The sequence below is a fragment of the Aricia agestis genome, chromosome 7 (assembly GCF_905147365.1).
Source record: "Aricia agestis chromosome 7, ilAriAges1.1, whole genome shotgun sequence".
NCBI classification, from domain to species: domain Eukaryota; kingdom Metazoa; phylum Arthropoda; class Insecta; order Lepidoptera; family Lycaenidae; genus Aricia; species Aricia agestis.
The window spans coordinates 13,406,982-13,429,954 of NC_056412.1; the positions used below are offsets into that span (position 1 = coordinate 13,406,982).

At 34.4% G+C, this 22,973-nt stretch overlaps 2 protein-coding genes across 2 annotated transcripts; both read left to right on the forward strand.

Moving 5' to 3' along the window:
* Window positions 1-370: 370 nt before the first annotated feature.
* On the forward strand, window positions 371-1,893 carry LOC121728662 (pyridine nucleotide-disulfide oxidoreductase domain-containing protein 1). Its single transcript, XM_042116886.1, has one exon. It carries the CDS (start codon window positions 426-428, stop codon window positions 1,845-1,847), a length of 1,422 nt encoding a protein of 473 aa, XP_041972820.1. The 5' UTR covers window positions 371-425; the 3' UTR covers window positions 1,848-1,893.
* Window positions 1,894-2,649: 756 nt separating this feature from the next.
* LOC121728663 (vesicle-associated membrane protein 7) lies at window positions 2,650-13,801 on the forward strand. The gene is made up of 4 exons (XM_042116887.1): window positions 2,650-3,093; window positions 3,181-3,409; window positions 8,573-8,640; window positions 13,292-13,801. The coding sequence occupies exons 1-4, from the start codon at window positions 2,890-2,892 to the stop codon at window positions 13,448-13,450; spliced, it is 660 nt and encodes a 219-aa protein (XP_041972821.1). The 5' UTR covers window positions 2,650-2,889; the 3' UTR covers window positions 13,451-13,801.
* The last annotated feature ends 9,172 nt before the right edge of the window (window positions 13,802-22,973 follow it).

Genomic DNA, 22,973 nt, shown 5'->3' on the forward strand with positions numbered 1-22,973 from the left:
AAGGATTTTCTTCTCTCTCGCACTCTTTGTTGGTCTTTAGCATTATAGGTTTATGGATGAAACGCACTCTAAGTTCTAACTAGACTACAAGTCTAGACGTCTTGAAGTTAAAGTAAAACCAAAAATATTTTAGTAAAATGATGATGAAAAATATTGTAATGCCGGCTGCGGCCGCACACTATATGCGTCTATCGTACCAAGCTTCGTGCTATAGCCTATGAGACGGTCGTCGGTCAGTGCCAAAAGCCAACAAAAAAAAAGAAGTTAATGTCAAAACTCAAATGTCAAATGATAAGCAAATGATAGTTGTCTGTTGTGGTTTTTGGTGAAAAATGAAAAATATTATGTTTTGATAGTCTAGCTATTTTAGTTTTTGAAAACTTTTGTTTCTATATTTTTCACTTTTAGGGATCAAAATATGTGAAATGTCTAATTTAGAAGCAAAATACTTAATAGTTGGTGGTGGCATTGCTGGAGTAACTTGTGTGGAAACTCTAGCCATAATACACCCTGAAGAAAAACTTATTTTAATAACTGCCTCTTCATTAGTGAAAAATGTAAGCAATGTTAGTTTTTATGCAAAAACAATAGTAAAATTTGATGTGCACGACACAGAAGCTAATTCTTTACTTAAAATCCACCCAAGTTTGACCATAGTTTATGACTCACTAAAATATTTGAATACAAAAGAGAAAATTGCTATAACACATGAAGATAAGACAATTAAATATGAGGTTATTTGCATTTGCACTGGGGGAATACCAAAACTAATTGCAGATTCAAAGAATTCAAGTAGAATTTTGGGAATAAGAGACACTGATTCTGTTAAAGACTTTGAAAGTAAATTGAAGAATGGTCGCAAAATGTTAATCGTTGGTAATGGAGGCATAGCTTCAGAAATAGTGCACGCAACGAGAGGCATCCAAAAGGTGTGGGTCATCAGAGATGACTATATTTCAGCTACATTTGTAGATCCTGGTGCTGCACAGTTTCTGCAAAGCAGTTTTAAAAATAACAGCTCTGATGCCAAAAAGTCCAACACAGTGGTGAGAAGGCATATATTTACTGAAGAGGATTCAGTAGTGTCCCTGAATAAAAATTTAAAATCTGCAGCATTAGGTCCTGACTGGTACAGAAAGCTAGAAAATGTTAAAAACTATCATGGAGAGCAGGAGCTAGAGATAATATACAAAGTACAGGTACAATCTGTGACTGAGACTCCCAACTGTGAATTTTCTTTAAGTGTACTGCTTACTAATGGTAGACATGTAAATTGTGACTTTGTTATTTCTGCCACTGGAGTTGAACCTGCTGTAAATTTTTCTTGGGATCAAGAGCCAGAAAAGGCCAAAGATGGTGGACTGGCAGTGAATGAATTTCAGCAGACTTCGCATGACAGCGTGTATGCAGCCGGTGATGTTGCCACTGCAAGTTGGGAACACGCTCCTCACTGGTTTCAGCTCCGACTATGGACTCAGGCCCGCCAGATGGCCGGCATGGCAGCCAAAGCCATGCATGCTAAAGTGACCAATGAAGAAGTATTACAAGACTTTTGTTTTGAGCTATTCACACATTGTACAAACCTATTTGGATACAGAGTAGTGTTGTTAGGAAAATATAATGGCCAAGGATTAGGTAGTGATTATGAAATACTCTTACGCACAACACCTAATATGGAATATATAAAGTTTGTTATAAAGGACGGAAGACTTCAAGGAGCTATTTTAATAGGAGAAACAGATTTGGAGGAGATGTGTGAAAATCTTATTCTAGATCAAATAGATTTGACACCATTTGGGGATGACATTCTCAATCCAGACATAGATATTGATGATTACTTTGACTGAGTGAGAATTTTTTATTATATTTATATTACATGTTTTTTATTGTTTATTGTTAAATGCTTGTTCAGAATTAGATGAATAAAATTATTTAATAATAGTTACAATATTTATTTAAATAACCCAAGAGCCAAACTTCTACCCAAGTGGCCGACCAAGGAAGATATGGAGCTGAAGGCATGGTGCAGGAGCGGTAAAAATGGAAGACCCTGGGGGAGGCCTTTGCGCAGCAGTGGCACAACATAGGCTCATTAAAAAAAACCCCAAGACTAGGAATCTTCCTACATTTACAGATAGATATATCTACATTTATACACACTAAAGCCGCCGGGCCCGGCGGCATAACCGCTGGACAATGCCGGGGCAAAAAACCAGCGGTGGCGGACTGCGCCCGTTGCGAATTGCACATTCATTTGGTGTGTAGACAGCTTATCACTTATCCCAAAAAAAGTAAGATAAATAATTATAATAAGCTATATACTCCATCGAAGGTTAGGTAGACCTTCAGAAGTGAAAACCTAAAGTAATCGCGACCGAAACACCATAGTTGTTGGTCATTCTTACCTCTTTTTATTAAACAGGAATATAATACATTTCAGTTTTAAAAATCATCTTTGCCTTGCTGCTACAAAATAAAACAAAAATAATCTTGTCTATGGTGTTATTTTGACAGACGTCACAATTTTGACATCAATGAGTAATGACGACTGACATTTGTGAAATGTGAAGTCTGCAGCCAAGTACTGACTACTGTGCCTCTACAAATATATACTAGTAATCTGTGTACTGTGCAGTGTAATTATTTTATTATTGTAAATTGTGATTGTTTTCTTCCTATCTGCAGTTTTATAAACCTTTTTAATTTTCTTTGTACGTTTTAATACAAAACAAACTAACTTTTTATGTTGCAAAGCATTCAAATTATTTGTAGTTTCATTTTACAATTCCATGCTTTTCTAATCATTCACATCAGATCAAGTTACTATAAATTTCTTTGTTTAGTCCGTTCTATTTATTAGGCAATCAACAATCGTCGCAATTAGTCACAATGCCGATCCTGTTCAGTGTCGTTTCACGCGGGACAGTGGTTTTAGCTAAATATGCCACTTGTGCTGGAAACTTTACAGAAGTTACAGAACAAATCTTATCCAAGATCCCACCCCACGACGACAAACTTACTTACTCCCATGGAAACTACCTTTTCCATTACATTGCTGAAAATAAGTTGGTGTTCTTTTGTATCACTGATGATGTAAGTTTAATTTCAATTTTTATGAAATTCTACTTTTATTAATATGTATCTATTAATTTTCTTGAAACATTGCTTTTCAACTTCTAGAAATTCCAACGATCACGAGCATTCCTCTTCCTCAATGAGATCAAACGGAGATTCACATCGTCTTTTGGAGACACTGCTCAGACAGCCATACCTTATGCCATGAACAGTGAATTTGCCAGAGTACTGGCAACAGAAATGAAACACTACAGTGAGTCCAAGGACCTGGAAACAATATCGAGAGTCCATGGAGAATTGGATGAACTCAAGAATATTATGGTCAAAAATGTTGGTAAGTGATAAAATTGCTTAAAATTTATTAATTAAAATTACTTAATGCTTAATAATATAGACTAAAAAAGATTTGTTCATTAAAATAAGCATATTATTCAATAACATTTCACCAGTATTATAATAATGTTAGATAAGTTAGGGCTGGCAGCAAATCAATAGTATTGAGCTCTAAGAGTATAAGATAGAATTCATAATTTAAAGCTTCAGTGAATTAGGACATCTATATTTACCATCAACTTTTTTTAGCTTTATTAGTTCTATTATTTTATTTTGTCACCTAATTAGTTTAATTATGTTTAGAAGACTAATGATTTTATGTAATAGTGATTGATAATATTAATTACATGTTTATATTCAATTAGTGAGAGCAAACAAAATTGTTAACTCTTATCAACAATATTAGTACGGGAGCCCTAGAACATTTTTTTTATTAAAATTGTTCTAATTAAAAATTGTTCTAGGGCTCCCGTACTATATGTAGTAACTTTCATTAAATGTAACAATATTAAAGTTATGTACATGTTACATAACTTTAAAGTAAAAAAAATATAAAAAAAAATGTCTAAGTACTTCTGAAGTTATGATAGTATTTCAAACATTCAAAATAATAATTTGACTAATATGTAAAAAGAGGAAATGTATTATTTATATGAATGGCAAACAGGACATTCTGAATACATTTAAGTATTTTTTAGCATAGATTAGCATAATATATTTTATTGTTGCTCAACATTCCAATAATTATTTTCACACAGTAGGGTGTAGGTAATATAATACATTTCCTTGATTACAATAGTTTTGCAACTCAGAAGTCAGAGGAGAGTCTATTTGTTATTTTTTACATTTAAACCACTGAACCAACATTGATGAACTGGTATGAAGATTCAGTTTTAGAAAAGGACATACTTACAGAAAATGTACCTACACCTTGCAATTTACATGTTTACATAAACAAATGAATGAAGTTGTAGGCAACTTCTAACAAGTAGGTAGTAAGGAAATAATAAAAATATGTCTGGCACTCGGAGACTGCCGCAGTAAAGCTATTGCATAGCATTTTTTATCAATTATAATTCGTTACATATGTCTAGTCACACTCACACAAACACCGTGCCGAAGTCTGGCAACTCCGCCGACCGGCACAGAGGTGCAACAACGCCGCACCGCTGTGCCATTCGGAGTGGGTTGTGTGATGTGTCAGGTATTTTCGTTACGGAATTTCTTGATTCGTTCGCCGCCCTCAAAGCTATGTAAGTTAGCTTAATAACAATTTTATTGTAGGAAAATGATTCCTTTATTTGTATGAAACATGCTTGATTGTTGTTTCTTGGGATTTATTTTTATCTCCATACAAACAGTGGTTATCAGTGCTTCACCTATATATTATTTAGCTTCAGACTGATGACTCACATTTTGTATGTATGTATGTTACAGATGCATAACCACTTGAATATAATAACTACATAATACATATTATATTATTGTTTTCAATGTTACGAGTTACGACATTGATGCTTGCAAACTGTCTAAACCAGGGCCCCCGTACTGGCGCCCGTGTGCAAAAAAAGGATTTTGGCGCCCCTTTAGGCAAATTTTTTTGGGACCTTGGTTTTGGCGCCCCTAAAGATGGCAATTTGGCGCCCCTAGAGGATGGCGCCCGTGTGCATTGCACACATTGCACATATGGTAGCGGGGGCCCTGGTCTAAACATGCAGTTTATTTGGAAAGCTTGGTATTACCAGAATCACGAATATATAAAATACTATAATTAATGAAAAATATGAAATATAGTACAGTTATGGGATAATTATTATTAAGAAATAAAAAACGCAAGTTTTTTTTTATTTATTAAATAAGGGAGCAAACGAGCAAACGGGTCACCTGATGGTAAGCAACTACCGTCGCCCATGGACACTCGCAACATCAGAAGAGCTGCAGGTGCGTTGCCGGCCTTTTAAGAGGGAATACGCTCTTTTCTTGAAGGTTTGCAGGTCGTATAGGTCCGGAAATACTGCTGGTGACAGTTCGTTCCAGAGCTTTACAGTGCGCGGCAGAAAGTTACGCGAAAAACGCACTGTGGAAGACTGCCACTCATCAAGGTGATGAGGATGGTATATTTTTCGCGTGGGACGATGGCGAAAAGTTGCAGGTGGTACGATTCCGAACAATTCCTCAGAGCACTCCCCGTGATACAACCGATAGAGGATGCAGAGTGAAGCTACATCTCGGCGTAATTCCAAGGGGTCCAAGCTGTTTGAAACACTATGGCAGTCAATAATTCGAGCGGCCCTTCGTTGGATACGATCCAGAGGGAGCAGTTGGTATTTTGGCGCCCCTGCCCAGAGATGAGAACAATATTCCATATGAGGCCGAACCTGCGCCTTGTAGAGTTGTAGGCGTTGGTCCGGGCTGAAGTACTGTCTCGCTCTGTTAAGAACACCAAGCTTTGGCTAATTTGGCCTTACCCTCTAGATGATATCGGAACTGGACTTCGCTCGATATGTTGACACCAAGTATCTCAATGCTAGGGGAGATGGTTAAAGATGTGCCCTCGAAACGAGGATATACGGCCATTGGTAACTTTTTAGTAAATATACAATATTGTTATCGTATCGTAATCGTAATCATCGGATACCGAGCAAAGCTCGGTGAAGCAGCTAGTATAATGATTAATAGTGCATATTACATAAATTAAAAAAGTAATTAATCAGTCTGTTAATCTTATAAGTTATAACATAAATTTTCTGTAACATTGTAAGTTGTAACCCTAACAATACAAAACATGATATCCATTCATAATAATTATTACAATATATACTTACATTACATTTGCATAATAATGTCTTCACTGCATAATATTAGAATAAAGCTATTATGTTATAATAACTTTAATTATGTGCTATACGGCATATATAAAATCACAAACACATATCAAAATTTGTACTCACATGTGTTGAGCGCATACTAAGTAGAAAATACACCGGCCTTCACTACAAGGTTGTTGTAGCAAACAGATGATTTTCCGATTGTAAATTGTAATTGAATATAATCTGTGCCGTAATGAATTTTTATAATGATTCGTGTTCACAATAATATTATCATTCATTTTAATGGGGACCAACTAGCATAATTTGAGCATAATTCGGTTATGTATTAAGGCAGGGCTTCCCAAACTATGCGTCGCGACTCGCGACGCCCCGGGCGTCACGACATTGTCCCAGGGGCGTCGCATATTAAGGCCCTGTATTCCCAGAATAGCACGATTTTCAAGATTTAAAAGTGACAGTAGACACAAAAATATAGTAATTTAAATTCTGAAAAAAAATATATGTATTAGTTAAGGATCTAACACAGTGGAATTTATATTCCATTACACAATATCATGAACTTCACTCGATAGAAAAAAATCCCAAACTTACCTCTTCTTTTAACGAATTTTCCATACTATGTCCAAATTATGACACAAAGTGTGTGACTGAAAGCGTACCAGCCGAACCTTTGCGCCTGCTATTTTATAGTTTTTTGATCGTTTTTTTATACATCAATTAAATCGAGTCAAAAAACGAATCGCCCTAGATATATTATTTGTCTTTAATTCAGTGCAAAAATTATCTGAAAATTCCAAATAATTTGGACATAGTATGGAAAATTCGTTAAAAGAAGAGGTAAGTTTGGGATTTTTTTCTATCGAGTGAAGTTCATGAAATTGTGTAATGGAATATAAATTCCACTGTGTTAGATCCTTAACTAATACATATATTTTTTTCAGAATTTAAATTACTATATTTTTGTGTCTACTGTCACTTTTAAATCTTGAAAATCGTCCGTTTCTGGGAATACAGGGCCTTAACACATTCAAATATTCAATGTCATTCATACATCCCGGGCAGTCTATATTCCCGGTTTCAGATGCTATGCTCAGAAAAGCAAGCGCATTCTTCACATTAGCCAGTCTTGCTGGCTTTAATAGCTTTCATAAATATGTAGGCTGGTTCTAAAATTGGAAAGTATTTTTGAGGGCTGGGTTGAGACTTGAGAGCTGTTGAGGGGCGTCGTAAAGAAATGGCAAAGTCCCAAGGGCGTCACAGTACAAATAAGTTTGGGAAGCCCTGTATTAAGGAATATTTAAATCGAATTAAGTATTCTGAAAAACTATAATAATTTACTGATACGCGACGTTGCGCGTTGTATGTCCAAAAGGACATGATAACAGGGACAAAACATTGTTTTGCGCGGGAACTGTACTGTAGGCTCTGTAGCGTTCCGCAATAATACTTTTAACTTTCCTAGGGTTTTTTCGGGTCGCAATCTCAAGGTACTTATAAATAGGGTGGGGGGTGGTGTTGTATGGTACGTCGCAAAAATACAGTTTTTTATATTATTATTGCGGTCATAAAATTGTGATCGCCAAGACTATGCTAATTTTGTGAAAGCAAGAAACAAAATATATTTGATTATTATATTAAACTACAATTTACTTACTTACTTAACGAAATAATGGTAGGATCTTCTAAAAATGAAAATCACCTAAAACTAGGTATCAGTAGACTTTTCTCAAAATATCGGACATTGTTCTGTCCGGTATGACCTTTTATTTTTTACCGGACTGGCCTCGAAAATACCGGACTGTACGCTTAAATACCGGACATCTGGCAACCCTACTTATAAATAGTTTTCAAACGGAGGTAACACACACACTTTCGCGTTTATTTTATTAGTATAGAATAGGTACATAAAGACACGGAGCCCAGCTGAGAGGATTTTGTTGACTCAATTGAAAATAAGCTTTAAAATTATCTCATTCAAGTGCGATAAGGGATTCCCTCGTATTCTCGAGGACGCGCGAGCATTTTTGTAAGGTTCAAGCATTTATATGTATTATGCACTTTAGCTTATTAATATTAAAGTTTATTTTCAAGTGCGTTAATAAAATCCTCTCCGCTGCGCTCCGTTCTGTCTGCGCTGACCCTAACTCTATTAAATATTATGTACATTTAATTTTGACTATTATCATCATTGCCATGGCTTCAAGTGCTATTTCAGATTATGTTAAAGACAATTTGCAGGTTTAGACTAATTTTGTTAACAATTATTGTTTTTTTTTATTAAAGTTTTTTTTTTGTTTTTAAAAAATTAAAGTTGAGTAATTTTTAAATTACAGATAGCATGGCTATGAGAGGAGAGAAATTGGAGCTACTGGTGGACAAAGCAGACAACTTAGCCACAAGTGTGAGTATCTTTGACACAGTACGGTAGTACGATTGCCTGCACTCTAGCACATTTAAAATAAATAGTGTCCGACCGAAGCTTCGGCTTCGGCGGCCGAAGCCTTCAGCCAAAAAAACCACCTTCGGCAAAACCTTCGGCTTCGGCCGAAAACCCGGCCGAAGCCGAAGCTTTGCCGAAGGTCCGAGCAACCGTCGAAATTGAACGAAAGACTGAGTGAGTCGTGAGAGAGCGACGGACCGGTCGTGTATGCGGAGGCCACTGGGAGTCACTGTCAAATACAATAAACAAACACTAACTTCTTAATAAATCATTTTATTAAGAAGTTAGTGTTTGTTTATTTTATTTTTTAGTCTAGTTTCGGTCTAGTCGAGTTAAACAAAGACTGATTGATTGGTCTAATTATTGTTATTTGTGAAATAATAAAGAAATTATTTTTTTTACAATAGTACAGTCAATAAAGTAGTTGTAGAATGCGTGAGCGCCTGAGCAGGAACCTAAGAGATTTCTGCTTATTCAGGGCGCTTAGGAATAAAACATTCTAAAAGTCCTTAAGTCTAGGAGGTGAGCAGGAGTGAGGGGAGGGTGACAAAAGTCTACATTTTTGGCTAATAACTAAAATTCGATCCGTTGTAGCAAATATGTTCTACAATGAAAAAAAATTTGATTCTACACACTTTATCCGAATTCTCATCCGTTTTCTACACACACTCGGGAAAACTACATATACTACACGCTCAGGAAAAGTGAAAATAAAAAGTGTTTTATTTTTAAATATTCCTTTCTAATTCTGATTGAATAGTAGCTTTACTGCTTCTATGCAGCGTTCAGTAAGTGAGAGGGCTGTAAGCACATCCCCCCATCCCCTCATTACACCCCTTGACGCGGCAACGCACCAGTAGCACCCCTGGTGTTGCAGACGACACAAGGCATTACGGTAACCAGCTTCCATCAGTTGGAACATACACTAATTGTTAGCCTGCTTAGTTAAATGTATAAAAAACATTCGGGAATGAGCTGACCCCTCAAGAGTGGGGGTGAAAAAATGTAGGTAATTTCTTGACGCCAAGGACAATAATTCACTAAAACAATAATATATTTTGTCACTGCACCAGGGATTGTAGCAGCGGCTAATGTAGATGCCTGAGAGCAATTCTGAAACTTCCAGAGCGTGTAGTCAAAAAAACGGACGAGAATTTGGAAAAACTATATAGAATCACATAGTTATAGAGAATTGAATAAGCTTTTATTTCGTTATAGAACTTTATTGCCACAACGCATCGTTTTTAAGGTATTAGCCAAAAACTAAAAATTGAGAATATTGTCGGGTTCCCTTCCCTCCGGCTCACCTCCTAGACGTAAGGACTTTCAGTATGTTTTGTCTCTAAGCACCCTGACTAAGTTCCAGTAGAAATCGCTTAGGTTCCCGCTCACGCACTCAATAGTCAATACCCTCCTTTGAGTCATTCCTTAACCAGACTACAAATAATCTCTGATGAAGACGACCTCTGTGGCTCAGTGGTGAGCGCGTTGGTAGCTCAAGCCGGGGGTCGCGGGTTCGAATCCCGCCGACGGAACAAAAAGATTTTCAAAGTTCCTGGGTCATGGATGTGTATTAAATATGTGTATCATATAATAAAAATCTTAAATATATGTATAGTATAAAAAGTATTAAATATATATCCGTTGTCTGGTACCTGTAACACAAGTCCTTCAGGTACTTAGCACGGGGCCAGACTGACGTGGTGTGAAGCGTCCATAGATATTATGATATTAATTAATAAATAAATCACAAAATCACAAGCTTTTATTACTATCTCTAAATCAACTTCTGAAACAGTCAATACAGAGGGAAAACTTCAATATTGAAGTATTGAAATACCTAATTTTAATATTCATTGTAGCTTATAGACAATTTTAAACAAAATTAATTACTGAGAGTCGAGATTAAGATTATAAACCTTCGGCTTCGGCTTCGGCCGAAGGTTGTGGCGATTGCCGATTAATCGGCTTCGGCTTCGGCCAAAAATAGACGTTCGGTCGGACACTAAAAATAAAGCATATTATTATGCTCCCACAAATCTTGACGGCCCACGAAAAGTGAAAACAGTTACGTGTTGCGTATTTTGCGTAAACTATAGTCGATGCAGGAAATAAAACATAAAAAAACTGTAACTCGAAATTTTTTAATCATCCGAATGTATTATATATGCCAAAAACCTAATGAGCAATAACGACCCAAGGTGACTCAAAAAAAAAAACTACCGCAGGACCTACCTGTAGCCTGCATATAATATAACACAACAATTACTTTCATATCCCTTGGTTTGCAGATAGTAACAAACAGAAAATTGTTCAAAACAGCTTTAAGAATCCGCTGGACACATTCTATCAAAGGATATCTGTGAAAATTGTAATAAAATAGATGATGTCTGGCATGTTTTGATGGAATGTGTCAAGGATAGAAGTAAAATCAACTAAATCTTAATATATATATTTCTTGTGTGCGTGTGTATGTGACTGAACTCCTCCTAAACGACTGGACCAATTTTGATGAAATTTTTTGTGTGTGTTCGTGGAGATTCGAGAATGGTTTAGATTTACAGTTTGGTCTACTGGAAAATGTTTTTTCAATTAATTTCTTATTTATAAGGAGTTGTTGATTTTGGAATGTTTTACATTAGATCCGGATGGACGTTGCCATGGTGACATAATTATTTAGTCACTGCAATAATAATATGGGCGAAATACTTTATATGGCAAAACAACGTTTGCCGGAACAGCTAGTTAATATATAAATCTTTTAGATGTGGGATGGATTCTGAGTTGTTTGCACATGCCTAGGTCTAGTGTAGCTTTAGCTATTTACTATTTATTAGTGCAAGTTGAAGAGTGAATTTCATTAAGGCGGATACGATGGGGTTGAAATGTTTTATTGACAAGAACCCAAAAAAAAAAAAACAATTACTCAGTGTCAGGAGATAGATTAAAAAAAAACAATTACTCAGTGTCAGGAGATAGATCGTAATATTAAATATGAAAAAAAAAACTAGAGTCGAAATCTGGATGCACATTTTTGATCTGGATCGGGATTCGGGAGTCAGGACTCGGGATGAAACATTCCTGTCGTCTCTTTCACTCGCGCTACTATCTCTTTCTAAAAGGACGCGATAAGAAAGAAAGCGAAAGAGACACATTAGTAGTCATGGGTCAATGTACGCGCTTCTAAATCCGATAGGACAATAGCTTCTGCTTAATCTATTGTAGTGTAATATCGGTTTAACCTACTTATATCCGGTCTACTTAGTTCCGTCCAAATCTGCTTAGCACTTTTTGTACCGTATAGAAAATAACATAGCCCAAGTATTTCTCTGTAAACAAATGTATAAAAATTGCGTATGACAGTTTCTATAATGAGTAATAACAGCTATCAATAATGGGGATTGTCCATTTTTTTTAAATTTTGCTCATTACAAAAACATTTCGAGGAATAAGGTCAGTGATCGTTTTTCTGTATATAAAAGAAAAAAATACCCATTAGTTACCTATATATTTGAACAAATATGTTTAACCTTAGTTTGACCTTCAATGGTGTTAATTAAGCAATAAATTCGACCAACATTACATTTCGAACTTTTGGTAAGCTTCTCGTATCAGCTTTCACATAATGAGAACTTGCATTTGACGAACCAGCCATTATAAATAAGATTGAAAGGAAATTTAAAACACTACAGAGGTCAATTAGCCGCCGATGATGACGTCAGAGCGAAACTTTAAAAATTTATTGAGAAAAAACTAGCCAATGAATTTCAAAATTATTTAATTTATATTCTTAAAATACCCTATTTTAACGAAAAAAAATATAAAAAGTACATGTGATTTTTCTTGGACAATGCCCATTGTAAGGTTTCTCACTTATGCAAGAATGATGTAACTCAAGTGTAAACTTATTATAACCTATCAATTATCTGTCTTCTTTTATTTATTCCACGCTTATATCGTAAAAAACCCATAAGTACATATTTAATTTATTATCAAAAATTTCGATAATAAATTAAATATGTCATATTCGATAATAAACCTTCGGTCTTCTTTACACAGAGATCTCAAACTCGAGTGTCATCTGAAGAGCCTAATTGTAATATTAAACCGAAAATTTAGATTTTGTACTAGTGGTGGTTCAGTTCAAATCCTGAACTTTACATAAAACTACCAAGTATTAAGTACCTCGTATACATTTCTAGTTATTTTTCCTGTATTTTACTCAGTATACATAGTTTATACGCGGGAGAGCCATGCTTCGGCACGAATGGGCCGGCTCGACCGGAGAATTACCAAGTTCTCACAGAAAACCGGCGTGAAACAGCGCTTGCGCTGTGTTTCGCCGAGTGAGTTTACCGGAGGCCCAATTCCCTTCCCTATCCTCCCCTATTCCCTTCCCTTCCCATCCCTACCCTACCCTCCCCTATTACCCTATTCCCTCTTAAAAGGCCGGTAACGCACCTGCAGCTCTTTTGATACTGCGCATATCCATGGGCGACGGAAGTTGCTTTCCATCAGGTGACCCGTTTGCTCGTTTGCCCCCTTCTTTCATAAAAAAATTATAATTATAGTATTCTAGGAAATTCTAAGATGTATGACTTTATTTTTCCAGTCCGTGACATACCGCGCTTCGGCAAGGACGCTTCAACGCTCGTTATTCTGGAAGAACATCAAAATGTACGTGATCCTAGCCTCCATAGTCGCGATTGCTATCTACCTGGTCGGCGCGATGGCCTGCGGTGGACTGGCGTGGAAGTCGTGTGTTGGCTAAACGTTAGGCCTGACCAGGTAAAAAATCTGCACTGAGACGGGTTTTTTTCTATCGCGTTTTCATATTATGCGATACGATATATCGGACCGATATCAATCTCAAGTGTAGCTATCTCTCTATCCACCTTCCTACCTATCTATATCTAATATCCTAAATCTTAATGTTTCGTTTCGGATTTGACATTATCTCCAATCCTTATCTGAAATCGGTATTCGGACAATATCGACTTCTAAGTTCTTATGTTACGGTGTGGTTATCAATAATGAATATTCTGTATACAAAAATCTACTACTTTAGTATAGATGTTACGCTCAAAGACCGAAAACGCTCAGTGAGCGGGAAAATAACTCACAACGCGTTGTGGTCACAGTAAAACAGCCACGACGCAAAATTCGCGTTGTGGCTCTAATGAAAATTTGTTATTGCCAGAACGCGTCGTGACTCGTGGCCGTTTTCATTTGAGCCACAACGCGAATTTCGCGTCGTGGCTGTTTCACTGTGACCACTACGCGTTGTGAGCTATTTTTCCACTCACTGAGCGTTTTCGGTCTTTGAGCGTAACATAGACATTTAAGCAGACTTTTAGCTTTTCCGATCCGATATCGCTTATCGCATCGCGTAATATAAAAAGTGTCGTATACAACATAGACCTGGGATGTGATTGGTTAAATTTCGATGATTTAACAATATTTAATATTCCTCAGGCGAGATTTTTTATTCCTGGTTAGACTAGAACGTAATGAATACCTTATCAATACGTAGTTAAGTACTGATAGTATGGATGCATACATACTGGAGCGTGCAACGGATATCGTTACTTTTAACGACTTCAAATTGTAGTTTTATTAGATTCTCGAACATCAATGACTACATAAAAAATTAGGCGTTTACCCAAATACAGTATTTCCGTTAAAATATAAGTTTAAGGTTAATACTACGTCTACGTCTAGTTGTAGAGGGAAGAGAATACACTATTTTAAATTTAAATAAATAAAATATGATATGTATTTGAAACGAAAAATGTTTTTTGGTCTTTGCAAGAGAAAAACGATCAACCTCACGCAAAAAAAAAAAAAACAAAAAAAAAATTCCACCACTGCGCATTTTTTTCTTTAATCTGTCTTTAATATCTCAGCAAAGCTTGAAAGGGTAATGATAATAATTAATTAAAAGTCAATTACAGTAACCGACATTTAGACCGACAAGGCTTTAGATGGACATGGGCGGGGGAGCTGCCGGTAAAGGAGAACTGTAAAAAAAACATGACAAAATGGGGTTTTTGTATTATGGCGGCGTTAGTTCCTTTTTTCGCCACGTTCATATACTTAAATTATAAAACTTTGTCGGTCTGTAAATAGAAACGATCCATACTCGTCTAAACTCTAAAGTATGTATGCACCTATTTCCATAATAATTTCATATTTTGTTTTTAATACTGTGTAATTTATCCGACTTCGCCATAGGGGTGTTATCATTGTATTGTGTTTGAGCCATGGCGCCTTTATTGATTATTATGCATGTAAATAAATAATTATTGGTTTTAAATTACAACCTTCAAATAAATATTTGATTAAATTTGCCAATAGTCTTGCGTCAAGTATTTACCATCAGCTATATGACCAATCAGATTTTAAGAAACTCATTTCTCATTTTATTGGACAATTTAAGCATTTAGGTGATGACGTTACAGCGAATACAAAGAATACTAATTCTTATACATTAGTATATGCGATGTGTATGTTGGTAAAAAAATTAATATAGATCACATAGGAGTATATTATAATATTATGTTATAAAAAAGCAATTGAATGATTGCAAAAGTAGATTTCCTATTGGCAGTTACTATGATATAATATTTCCTTAGTCTCTTCAGACTTCTCGAAGACTAACCTAAAACTAGAGTAGCATTCCATTTTTTTACTTTTCCTTAATAATTTCTAAATAAATGCAAGATAATATTATTCGTTGAAAGATCTTAACATTTTGTGATATTTTTTGCCTGTCGGTTTTAATACTTTCCCAATAAGTGTCTTAGTTTATTTTTACAATATTGTCCGAAAATTTTAAACATCACAAGTGGCGATCCGTCGAAAAAAAAAATATTTTGGTTAATAATAATGTATGTTATTTGGTTCATACATAAACTTATAATATACTGTCGTAGGTTCATAAGTAGTGTATGTTGTGAATATTTTATTATATTAATACAGTTAATCAATATTTATTCATATTATTATCTAGATTATTTTATCGCATTATAAAGACTTTTTGAAGTATTGTGATATTATATTATTGTTAATAACTAAGAATTACTTTAATAATATTATAAATAAAATCGAATTATCCTGTACTGCTGTTTTATTTTTCGGGCACCTGTTTAGCGAAGTACCATCAAGGAAATTGATTCCTAGGCAGTTGACAGACCAACGTCATTTGGTCGGATCATGTCAATTCAATGTTAATTGTGATCTGTCGGCTGTCGGCTGGATTTGACGTAAGGGTGTTTACACACGCGCCGTAGCGGCACCGGCACCGCCACCGCGGCGGCGGTGCCGCTCCATTACTCATCATTGTTTTTTGAGCCCTTACACACTGCACCGCCGCGGTGGCGGTGCCGCTACCGCACCGTGTGTAACGCGACCAAACTACGTAGGTCCCCCATCTGCCTAGGAATCAACTTCTCTGATAGTAAATACTTAAGTACATAATATTATTATGATGAAAAATCTACAAAAATACTAAAAAATCTAGCAGGATAAGACCCAGTTTCATCAAGCAATGTTAAATAAATAACGGCTTGTTAAATCAGTTAACGGCCTGTTAGAGCTATCGAGCGTTCCACCATACGCTAATGTCATGTCAAATCGCCTAACACGGTGTTAAATTTTAATTCCTGCTGGGGAGGTCCGTTAAATATATAACAGGCCGTTATAATAGTCAAAACAACAACTTTCAAAGACAATATCCAATATCAATAAAAGAATCTGTTTTGACTTTTGAGTGTTTCCGCCATGTTTCGCCACATCCTTACATAATATTATTTATTATTGTTCATTTTATGCATAATTATTTATTTTCATTTTGTCAAAAATTCAGCCCTCGGATTTTCCTTGACATTGCAAATACACTGACTTGTATCAAAATTACCAAGCCGAAATAAGTAAATAAAAGTTTGTATCATGATTCATGTTTTCAGCTTTGACAGATCATAATTATTAACCTTAAAAATAAATTAAAAAGAACTATTGTAGTGTAAGAAATGTATGCGATCAGTGATATTTTAATTTGGTCGCATTATCTACGAAGATGACGTATTATACGAATAAGGTGAAAATGACACATTGCAGCCAACATGTCGTATTAAACTTGTACATTGCAATTTCATCGCCTTATAACAAGAACGAACGAATTGAATGTTATTTACTCGTTGTTCACTTAACGTTGTATTTACTAATCCGCTGTTAAATTTTTACTGTGGGACATAAGTATTTTAACAGTCTGTTTAATTTTCCAAGGTCCGTTAAGTAATGCCTTGTTAGGATTTAACAAACAGAGGTTGGTGAAATTGGGTCTAAGTTGTGAAGGGGTGATTTAAATTGATATAGTCTCTACAATAATTACTAATAGTATCAATCATCATTGGTAGCAGGCAGCTGATTGCTAAAGTCGACTGGGCTAACTTACCTGAATTAAATCTTGACGCATCTATCATTCCCTATTATAGCTCCTCCGTTCGCAACCTCGGTATATACATTGACCGCACTCTTTCATAGAACACCCAAACTCAAGAACTCCGCAAGAAGCTGTTCGCTGCCACTGCTTCTCTCAGACGCCTCAGTTACTTCCTTCCTGTATCAACTAAAATCTCACTAGTTCACGCTCTTCTGTTTCCCATCTTAGACTGCGCAGATGTCAGCTACAGTGATCTTAACGATCAACTTCTTTCTTCCCTGGAACGCCTGCAAAATCTTTGCATCCGATTTATTTTACGGCCTACGAAAATATGATCACATATCTAACTACCGGACAGAGCTAAAGTGGCTACCTGTGAGGTTGCGTCGGAATACACACATTCTTCATCTTCTTTACAATATTTTATTTAATCCCAAATCTCCTGCTTACCTCAAACAAAACTTTACCTTTCTTGGACACAAACATCCTACACTTCGCTCAGCGAATAAACTAACTCTTGCCTTCCCTTCTCGCAACACCAACTTTTATAACTCTTCCTTTACCGTCTCTGCTATCCGTCTGTGGAATGCTCTACCCGAATGCATACAAAATTCCAAATCGATTAATACTTTCAAGAAAAGACTTAAACAACATTACTTAGATTGATCTGCAAACTCTTAAAACTCTGATTTCTTTTATTTCCTTCTTCGTATCATAATAATATTATATTTGTTTATTAATTTATGTATGTATGTATGTAAGTATGTTTATTAATAGAAATTGTATCTATTATATTTATTTGTGTACTTACTTATAATATATATTTATGTTGTTATCTATTGTATCTCATTTTGTCATTTTGTTATTTTTTATATCTATCTTTTTAACTAATATTTTCAGTTATTTGTTTTGTTAAGATAAGTACCTAATTAAGTTTACGGTTGCCTGGAAGAAACTGCTTCCAGCAGTAAGGCCGCCATTTCACTGTTTTTTTCCCTCTTTGTATCTGATTTGTTTCATTAATGGTTTGAATAAAGAGTTTTTTATTTATTTATTAATTTATTTACTAATATAAAAATATCATTTTTTCGGTTTCTTATGAGAACATGACGTAAATTATATTCAAGGAACTTTCCTTACAATATTACTTTATTATAATAATAGTCTCTATACGTATCTATACGTATACTTTAAAAGATTTACTGACTTTACTAAGTCTGATCACCGGCATATCTAGCTTATGCTTATTTCTAGTATTAGTAGTATTTCTATTGTGAATGTCACTTTTAACTTTAAATTTACTTATATTTTTTCTAACATATATCAGATTAAGTATCCAAAATGTATTGAGAAGCAACAGTTAGAATACCAATTTCTTTAAAATCTCTCAGAGATTCTAAAGCAGACATTTTATAAATAGAACGTGTGGCTCGCTTCTGCGGCACAAATATTGTATTAATGTCGGCAGCGTTGCCCCATAAAAGGATTCCATATGACATCCTACTATGAAAATATATCTAAAATATACTAATCGTGCCGTGTTTTCGTCAGAAATTTCTCAGATTTTTCTGACTGCATATGCTGCAGAACTGAGCCTACCTGCAAGATTAACAATGTGAAGTACTGTAATAAGTTAGGAATCACTGTAATTTACTATCAAGTCTAACACCTAAGAATACAGTGTTGTCTACCAAATTCATCTTTTCATAATTTAATAGTACATTGGTTTGGACTTGCCTAACATAATATTTGGGCAAATTAAACTTTATACATTTTGTTTTACTAGAATTTAAAAGTACTTAAGTTATCTTATATTTTTAAATGAGCAATTCTTGTGTATATATATAATTGGAATCTCAGAATCGGCTCCAACGATTTTCATGAAAGTTAGTGTATAGGGTCTTTCGGTGGCAATAAATCGATCTAGATAGGAATCATTTTTAGAAAATGTCATTTTGTTCGTGTTTTATCGAATACCGAGCAAAGCTCGGTCAAATAACTAGTTAACATTAAACCAATGTACTATTTTTGAGAGAGCACTATTTAGTATTTACCTCGTCGTAGTGCGACTGTTGTCGCTTCACTTTAAAAATAAGTGAAGTGTCATCAGCAAAAAGCACTATCTCATTATTATTATCCTTAACTAGATAAGGTAAGTCATTTATATAGATGAGTCATAAGAAAAAGAAATGGGCCTAATATAGATCCCTGTGGGACACCTAATTCTATTTTGGTTCCATTGGACTTTATACTATTTACCTCAACCCTTTGAGTCCTATTTTTAGGGTAAGAAGTCAAAAGGCTGAGAGCAGAGTCCTTAATGCCGTAGTACAGCTACTTGCTAGTCTAAGTTTAATATTGGTGATAGTTACTAAAAGTTCGTCGGCTTATTTTTGGACAAACCTTTTATTGCGCATGTCCAAAAGATGTCATGGCAACGCCATAACAAGTTGCTGGTCAAGTCGTAATACAACGTACCGTACCTAATCTTATATCTTTAAACGAGCAATTCTTGTATATATATATATATATATATATATATATATATATATATATAATGGGAATCTCGGAATCGGTTCCAACGATTTACATGAAATTTAGTATATAGGGGGTTTCGGGGGCGATAAAACTCGGTCAAACAGCTAGTAAGTAATTGTTTATACATGATTAAAATAATAAAAACTAAACATAAAAACATAAGCCTAAATTGTCTAAAATAATTTATTTAACACTATAATAGTGTTTGATTATTTTAGAATGGAAAATATGGTTATGGATCACTTGGAAAATTTAGTGGAGGAAGTTATCGAGGTATTAATATTATTTAAATGGTTAAATGTCAAGTCGTAAACAGTTGTCGTTGCCATGGCATGACATGATTTGGACCATAGACATAATATATACTGTCGTAAAGACCACCTGACAACTCGAAAATGCGTGACCATTTTTGATCTGTCAATGTGTGCGTGTGCTAGTGATGTATATTTTACTATCGATAGTATAGTATTTTGCTATCGATAGTTTAGTCCGTTCGAGTTATTTTACCTGAGTTTCTATAAGAAATAAATAATATGCAACTTTGATAGATTTGTATTTCAAATTAGGTATCATAAATTTTGGCAAAAAAAGGTGACGATTGAAAAGTAGATACACATTGTCTTTTGGAATGATTTTTCAATCGTCGGATATGTTATGACATGAGGTTCTTATAGGGGTAAATAATTTACACTTAACACATTACGAGTATAAAGTTTAAAACTTATTTATTACTCGGGTAAAATCTATCTGGTAAATCAGTCCTTACATTGAAAGTAAACGTTGAAAGTAAACAACACACATAGTACCTATATGATATTTTATTCTTAAATTAAATACATATTATAAAGTATCATAATATTTTATTACAATTATTTTGAACCGACTTCCAAACAGGAGGAGTCTAGACGTTCGCCTGTGGATATATTTTTATGTATGTTCAACGATTACTCCGCCGTTTATGAACCGATTTTCAAATTTTTTCTTTTGCTGTACATTGTATTGTTCCGAGTAGGTATCATGTTCACAAAAGTGGTGGTCTGGTGATGGAAACAATGAGAAATCGAAGTGACTCCTTGATATTCAAATGGGAACATATGGTCCCAGAAAACGTTCAAAATCTTTCGATTAATAAATTTAAAAAAGTAGTCAAAGAACGTTTTGTGCCAAAGCCAAAATGATTTCATAATTGAAATTGAAGCTTGCAAGGCTACTTCTACATGACTTACTATTATTATGTATCTATCTATGTTTACATTGTATAATTTTTAGTTACAGCATTGTAAATTTTGTTTTAAAAGATTATTTTTTTTCTCACTTTTTTTGGTAAAAAGTGGGCGTGCGAGTTTCTTACGCCGGTTCTTCTCGTCGGCTTAGTTACCGAACCGGTGGTAGGCACCATGTATTCTGAAAATATATTTTATTTTAGATTTGTTCAGAAATAAAGCAATTTTGATTTTGATTTTTTAAAACACCAACTGTAAATAAGTATAGAAAACGTTAAGGACAGCTAAAATGAGTAAAATTTTTATTTATAAACAAAAAATTAAAACCGACTTCCATGGCAATAACAATAGTAATATTATACTTAAATGAACTAAAAAGTAATAAATAATTCTTATTCTGTACTCAGTATTAATTCTGTTCTCAATCTTCATTATTTTGCAATCAGTACCAGCTAACCTAATCGCCAGTTCTCTGACAGAATAGGTATAACAGCAACTTATGTACTTAGGACTGGTACCGACTTCAAAATTATGAAGATTGAGTACAGAATAAGGATTATTTAATACTTTTTAGTTCATATAAGTATAATCTTAAATGAACTAAAAAGCATTAATTGCTTATAATTGCTTATTTTTAATAATTGCTTCAGTAACAAGTGCAACAGTATGTCAAACTTACTGGCACAAATAAAGTTGGGTTAGCTCCTTTAACCAAAATAGTATTTATTCTAATTTTTCTTTAAAAATTTTCAATGAAATGTTTGCCTACATATTGTTGAATTTTTCTTGGGATTCCAACCAACACGCCCAATTAATTTCAGCCATTTTCCTCTTATTAGAGGATCTTGAGGGAATCTGTAAAACAAATGATTATGATATATAAATATAAACCTTCCTCTAGTTTTAGAGTCACTCTATATTATAGTAGGTATATTATATTAGCTATATTATACTATACTATATTATATTAGTTAAAATAAGATAATATGTCCTTTTTATTTTTATTTGTCCGAATTTTTCTGATCAGAAATTTCGGATAATGTGCGGCCGGGCTTAAGGTGATAAAATATATAAAGGTAAATGATTTTTATTTTAGATTTATGTTATTGTAAAATATCGATAAGCATATCGATAAATTTGATTCAAGCACTAGCGTATATGTAAGAAATTTTGATGAAAAATTTTTCTTCAAAATTTGTGTAATATAGGAACAATAGTACCTTTAGTTACGCAAAATATGAAAGTAAAAGGGAGGATTCACAATATTTTATTTGAAATAGAGAACTAAAGACCAGAATATAGCAAAAATAAACACATCGTAGCAATTAGGACATGAAGATTAATTACGGGTGAAATGTATATTTTTCAGGATTATTCCTATGATTTACACTGCAATCACTCACAGCACAAGTTATTATTGTTATATATAATAGTATTTGTTGAAAATAACATACGATTTAAATAATAAATTGCAAATACCGAAAGGGCATAAAAACGATTGACGACTTTTGACGACCTGTCAAATAAAAGTTGTTACAATTTTCATTAGACTGCCTCTCTCTTTTCATCTTGTTATAATTCCATAAAGGATTTTCTTCTCTCTCGCACTCTTTGTTGGTCTTTAGCATTATATTATGTCTATGATTTGGACATGCCCAATAACTAGGTTTTGCGGAAAAAACTAAAAAGGTTTTGAAGTTTACTTCTAAATATTTGCCTCTATTTCATACCAAAATTGTTACGAGATATTTGTGAAATAAAAAATACTTATAAAAATGTGTTAGTTGAACTATTAAACTTCAAAAGATAATTTAAGTAAGCTTTACCGCTGCACAGTATAGCAATGACATATCTGCTATACTGTGACCGCTGGCCACCATACCACAACGCAGGCCTAAGAGCTTTTAGAAATTATTTGTTTTATTTTTTCACGGTACGGTACTTATTAAAATAAAATATGTTGCTAATTACTATAAAATAAAGCCTTTGGGGTATGCAGGGAAACGAAGGGCGTGTAGTTATAAAATACATACTTAATAATATGACGTAGGTATGTTTGCTACATCATTGCAAGTATAGTTTACTTTCGA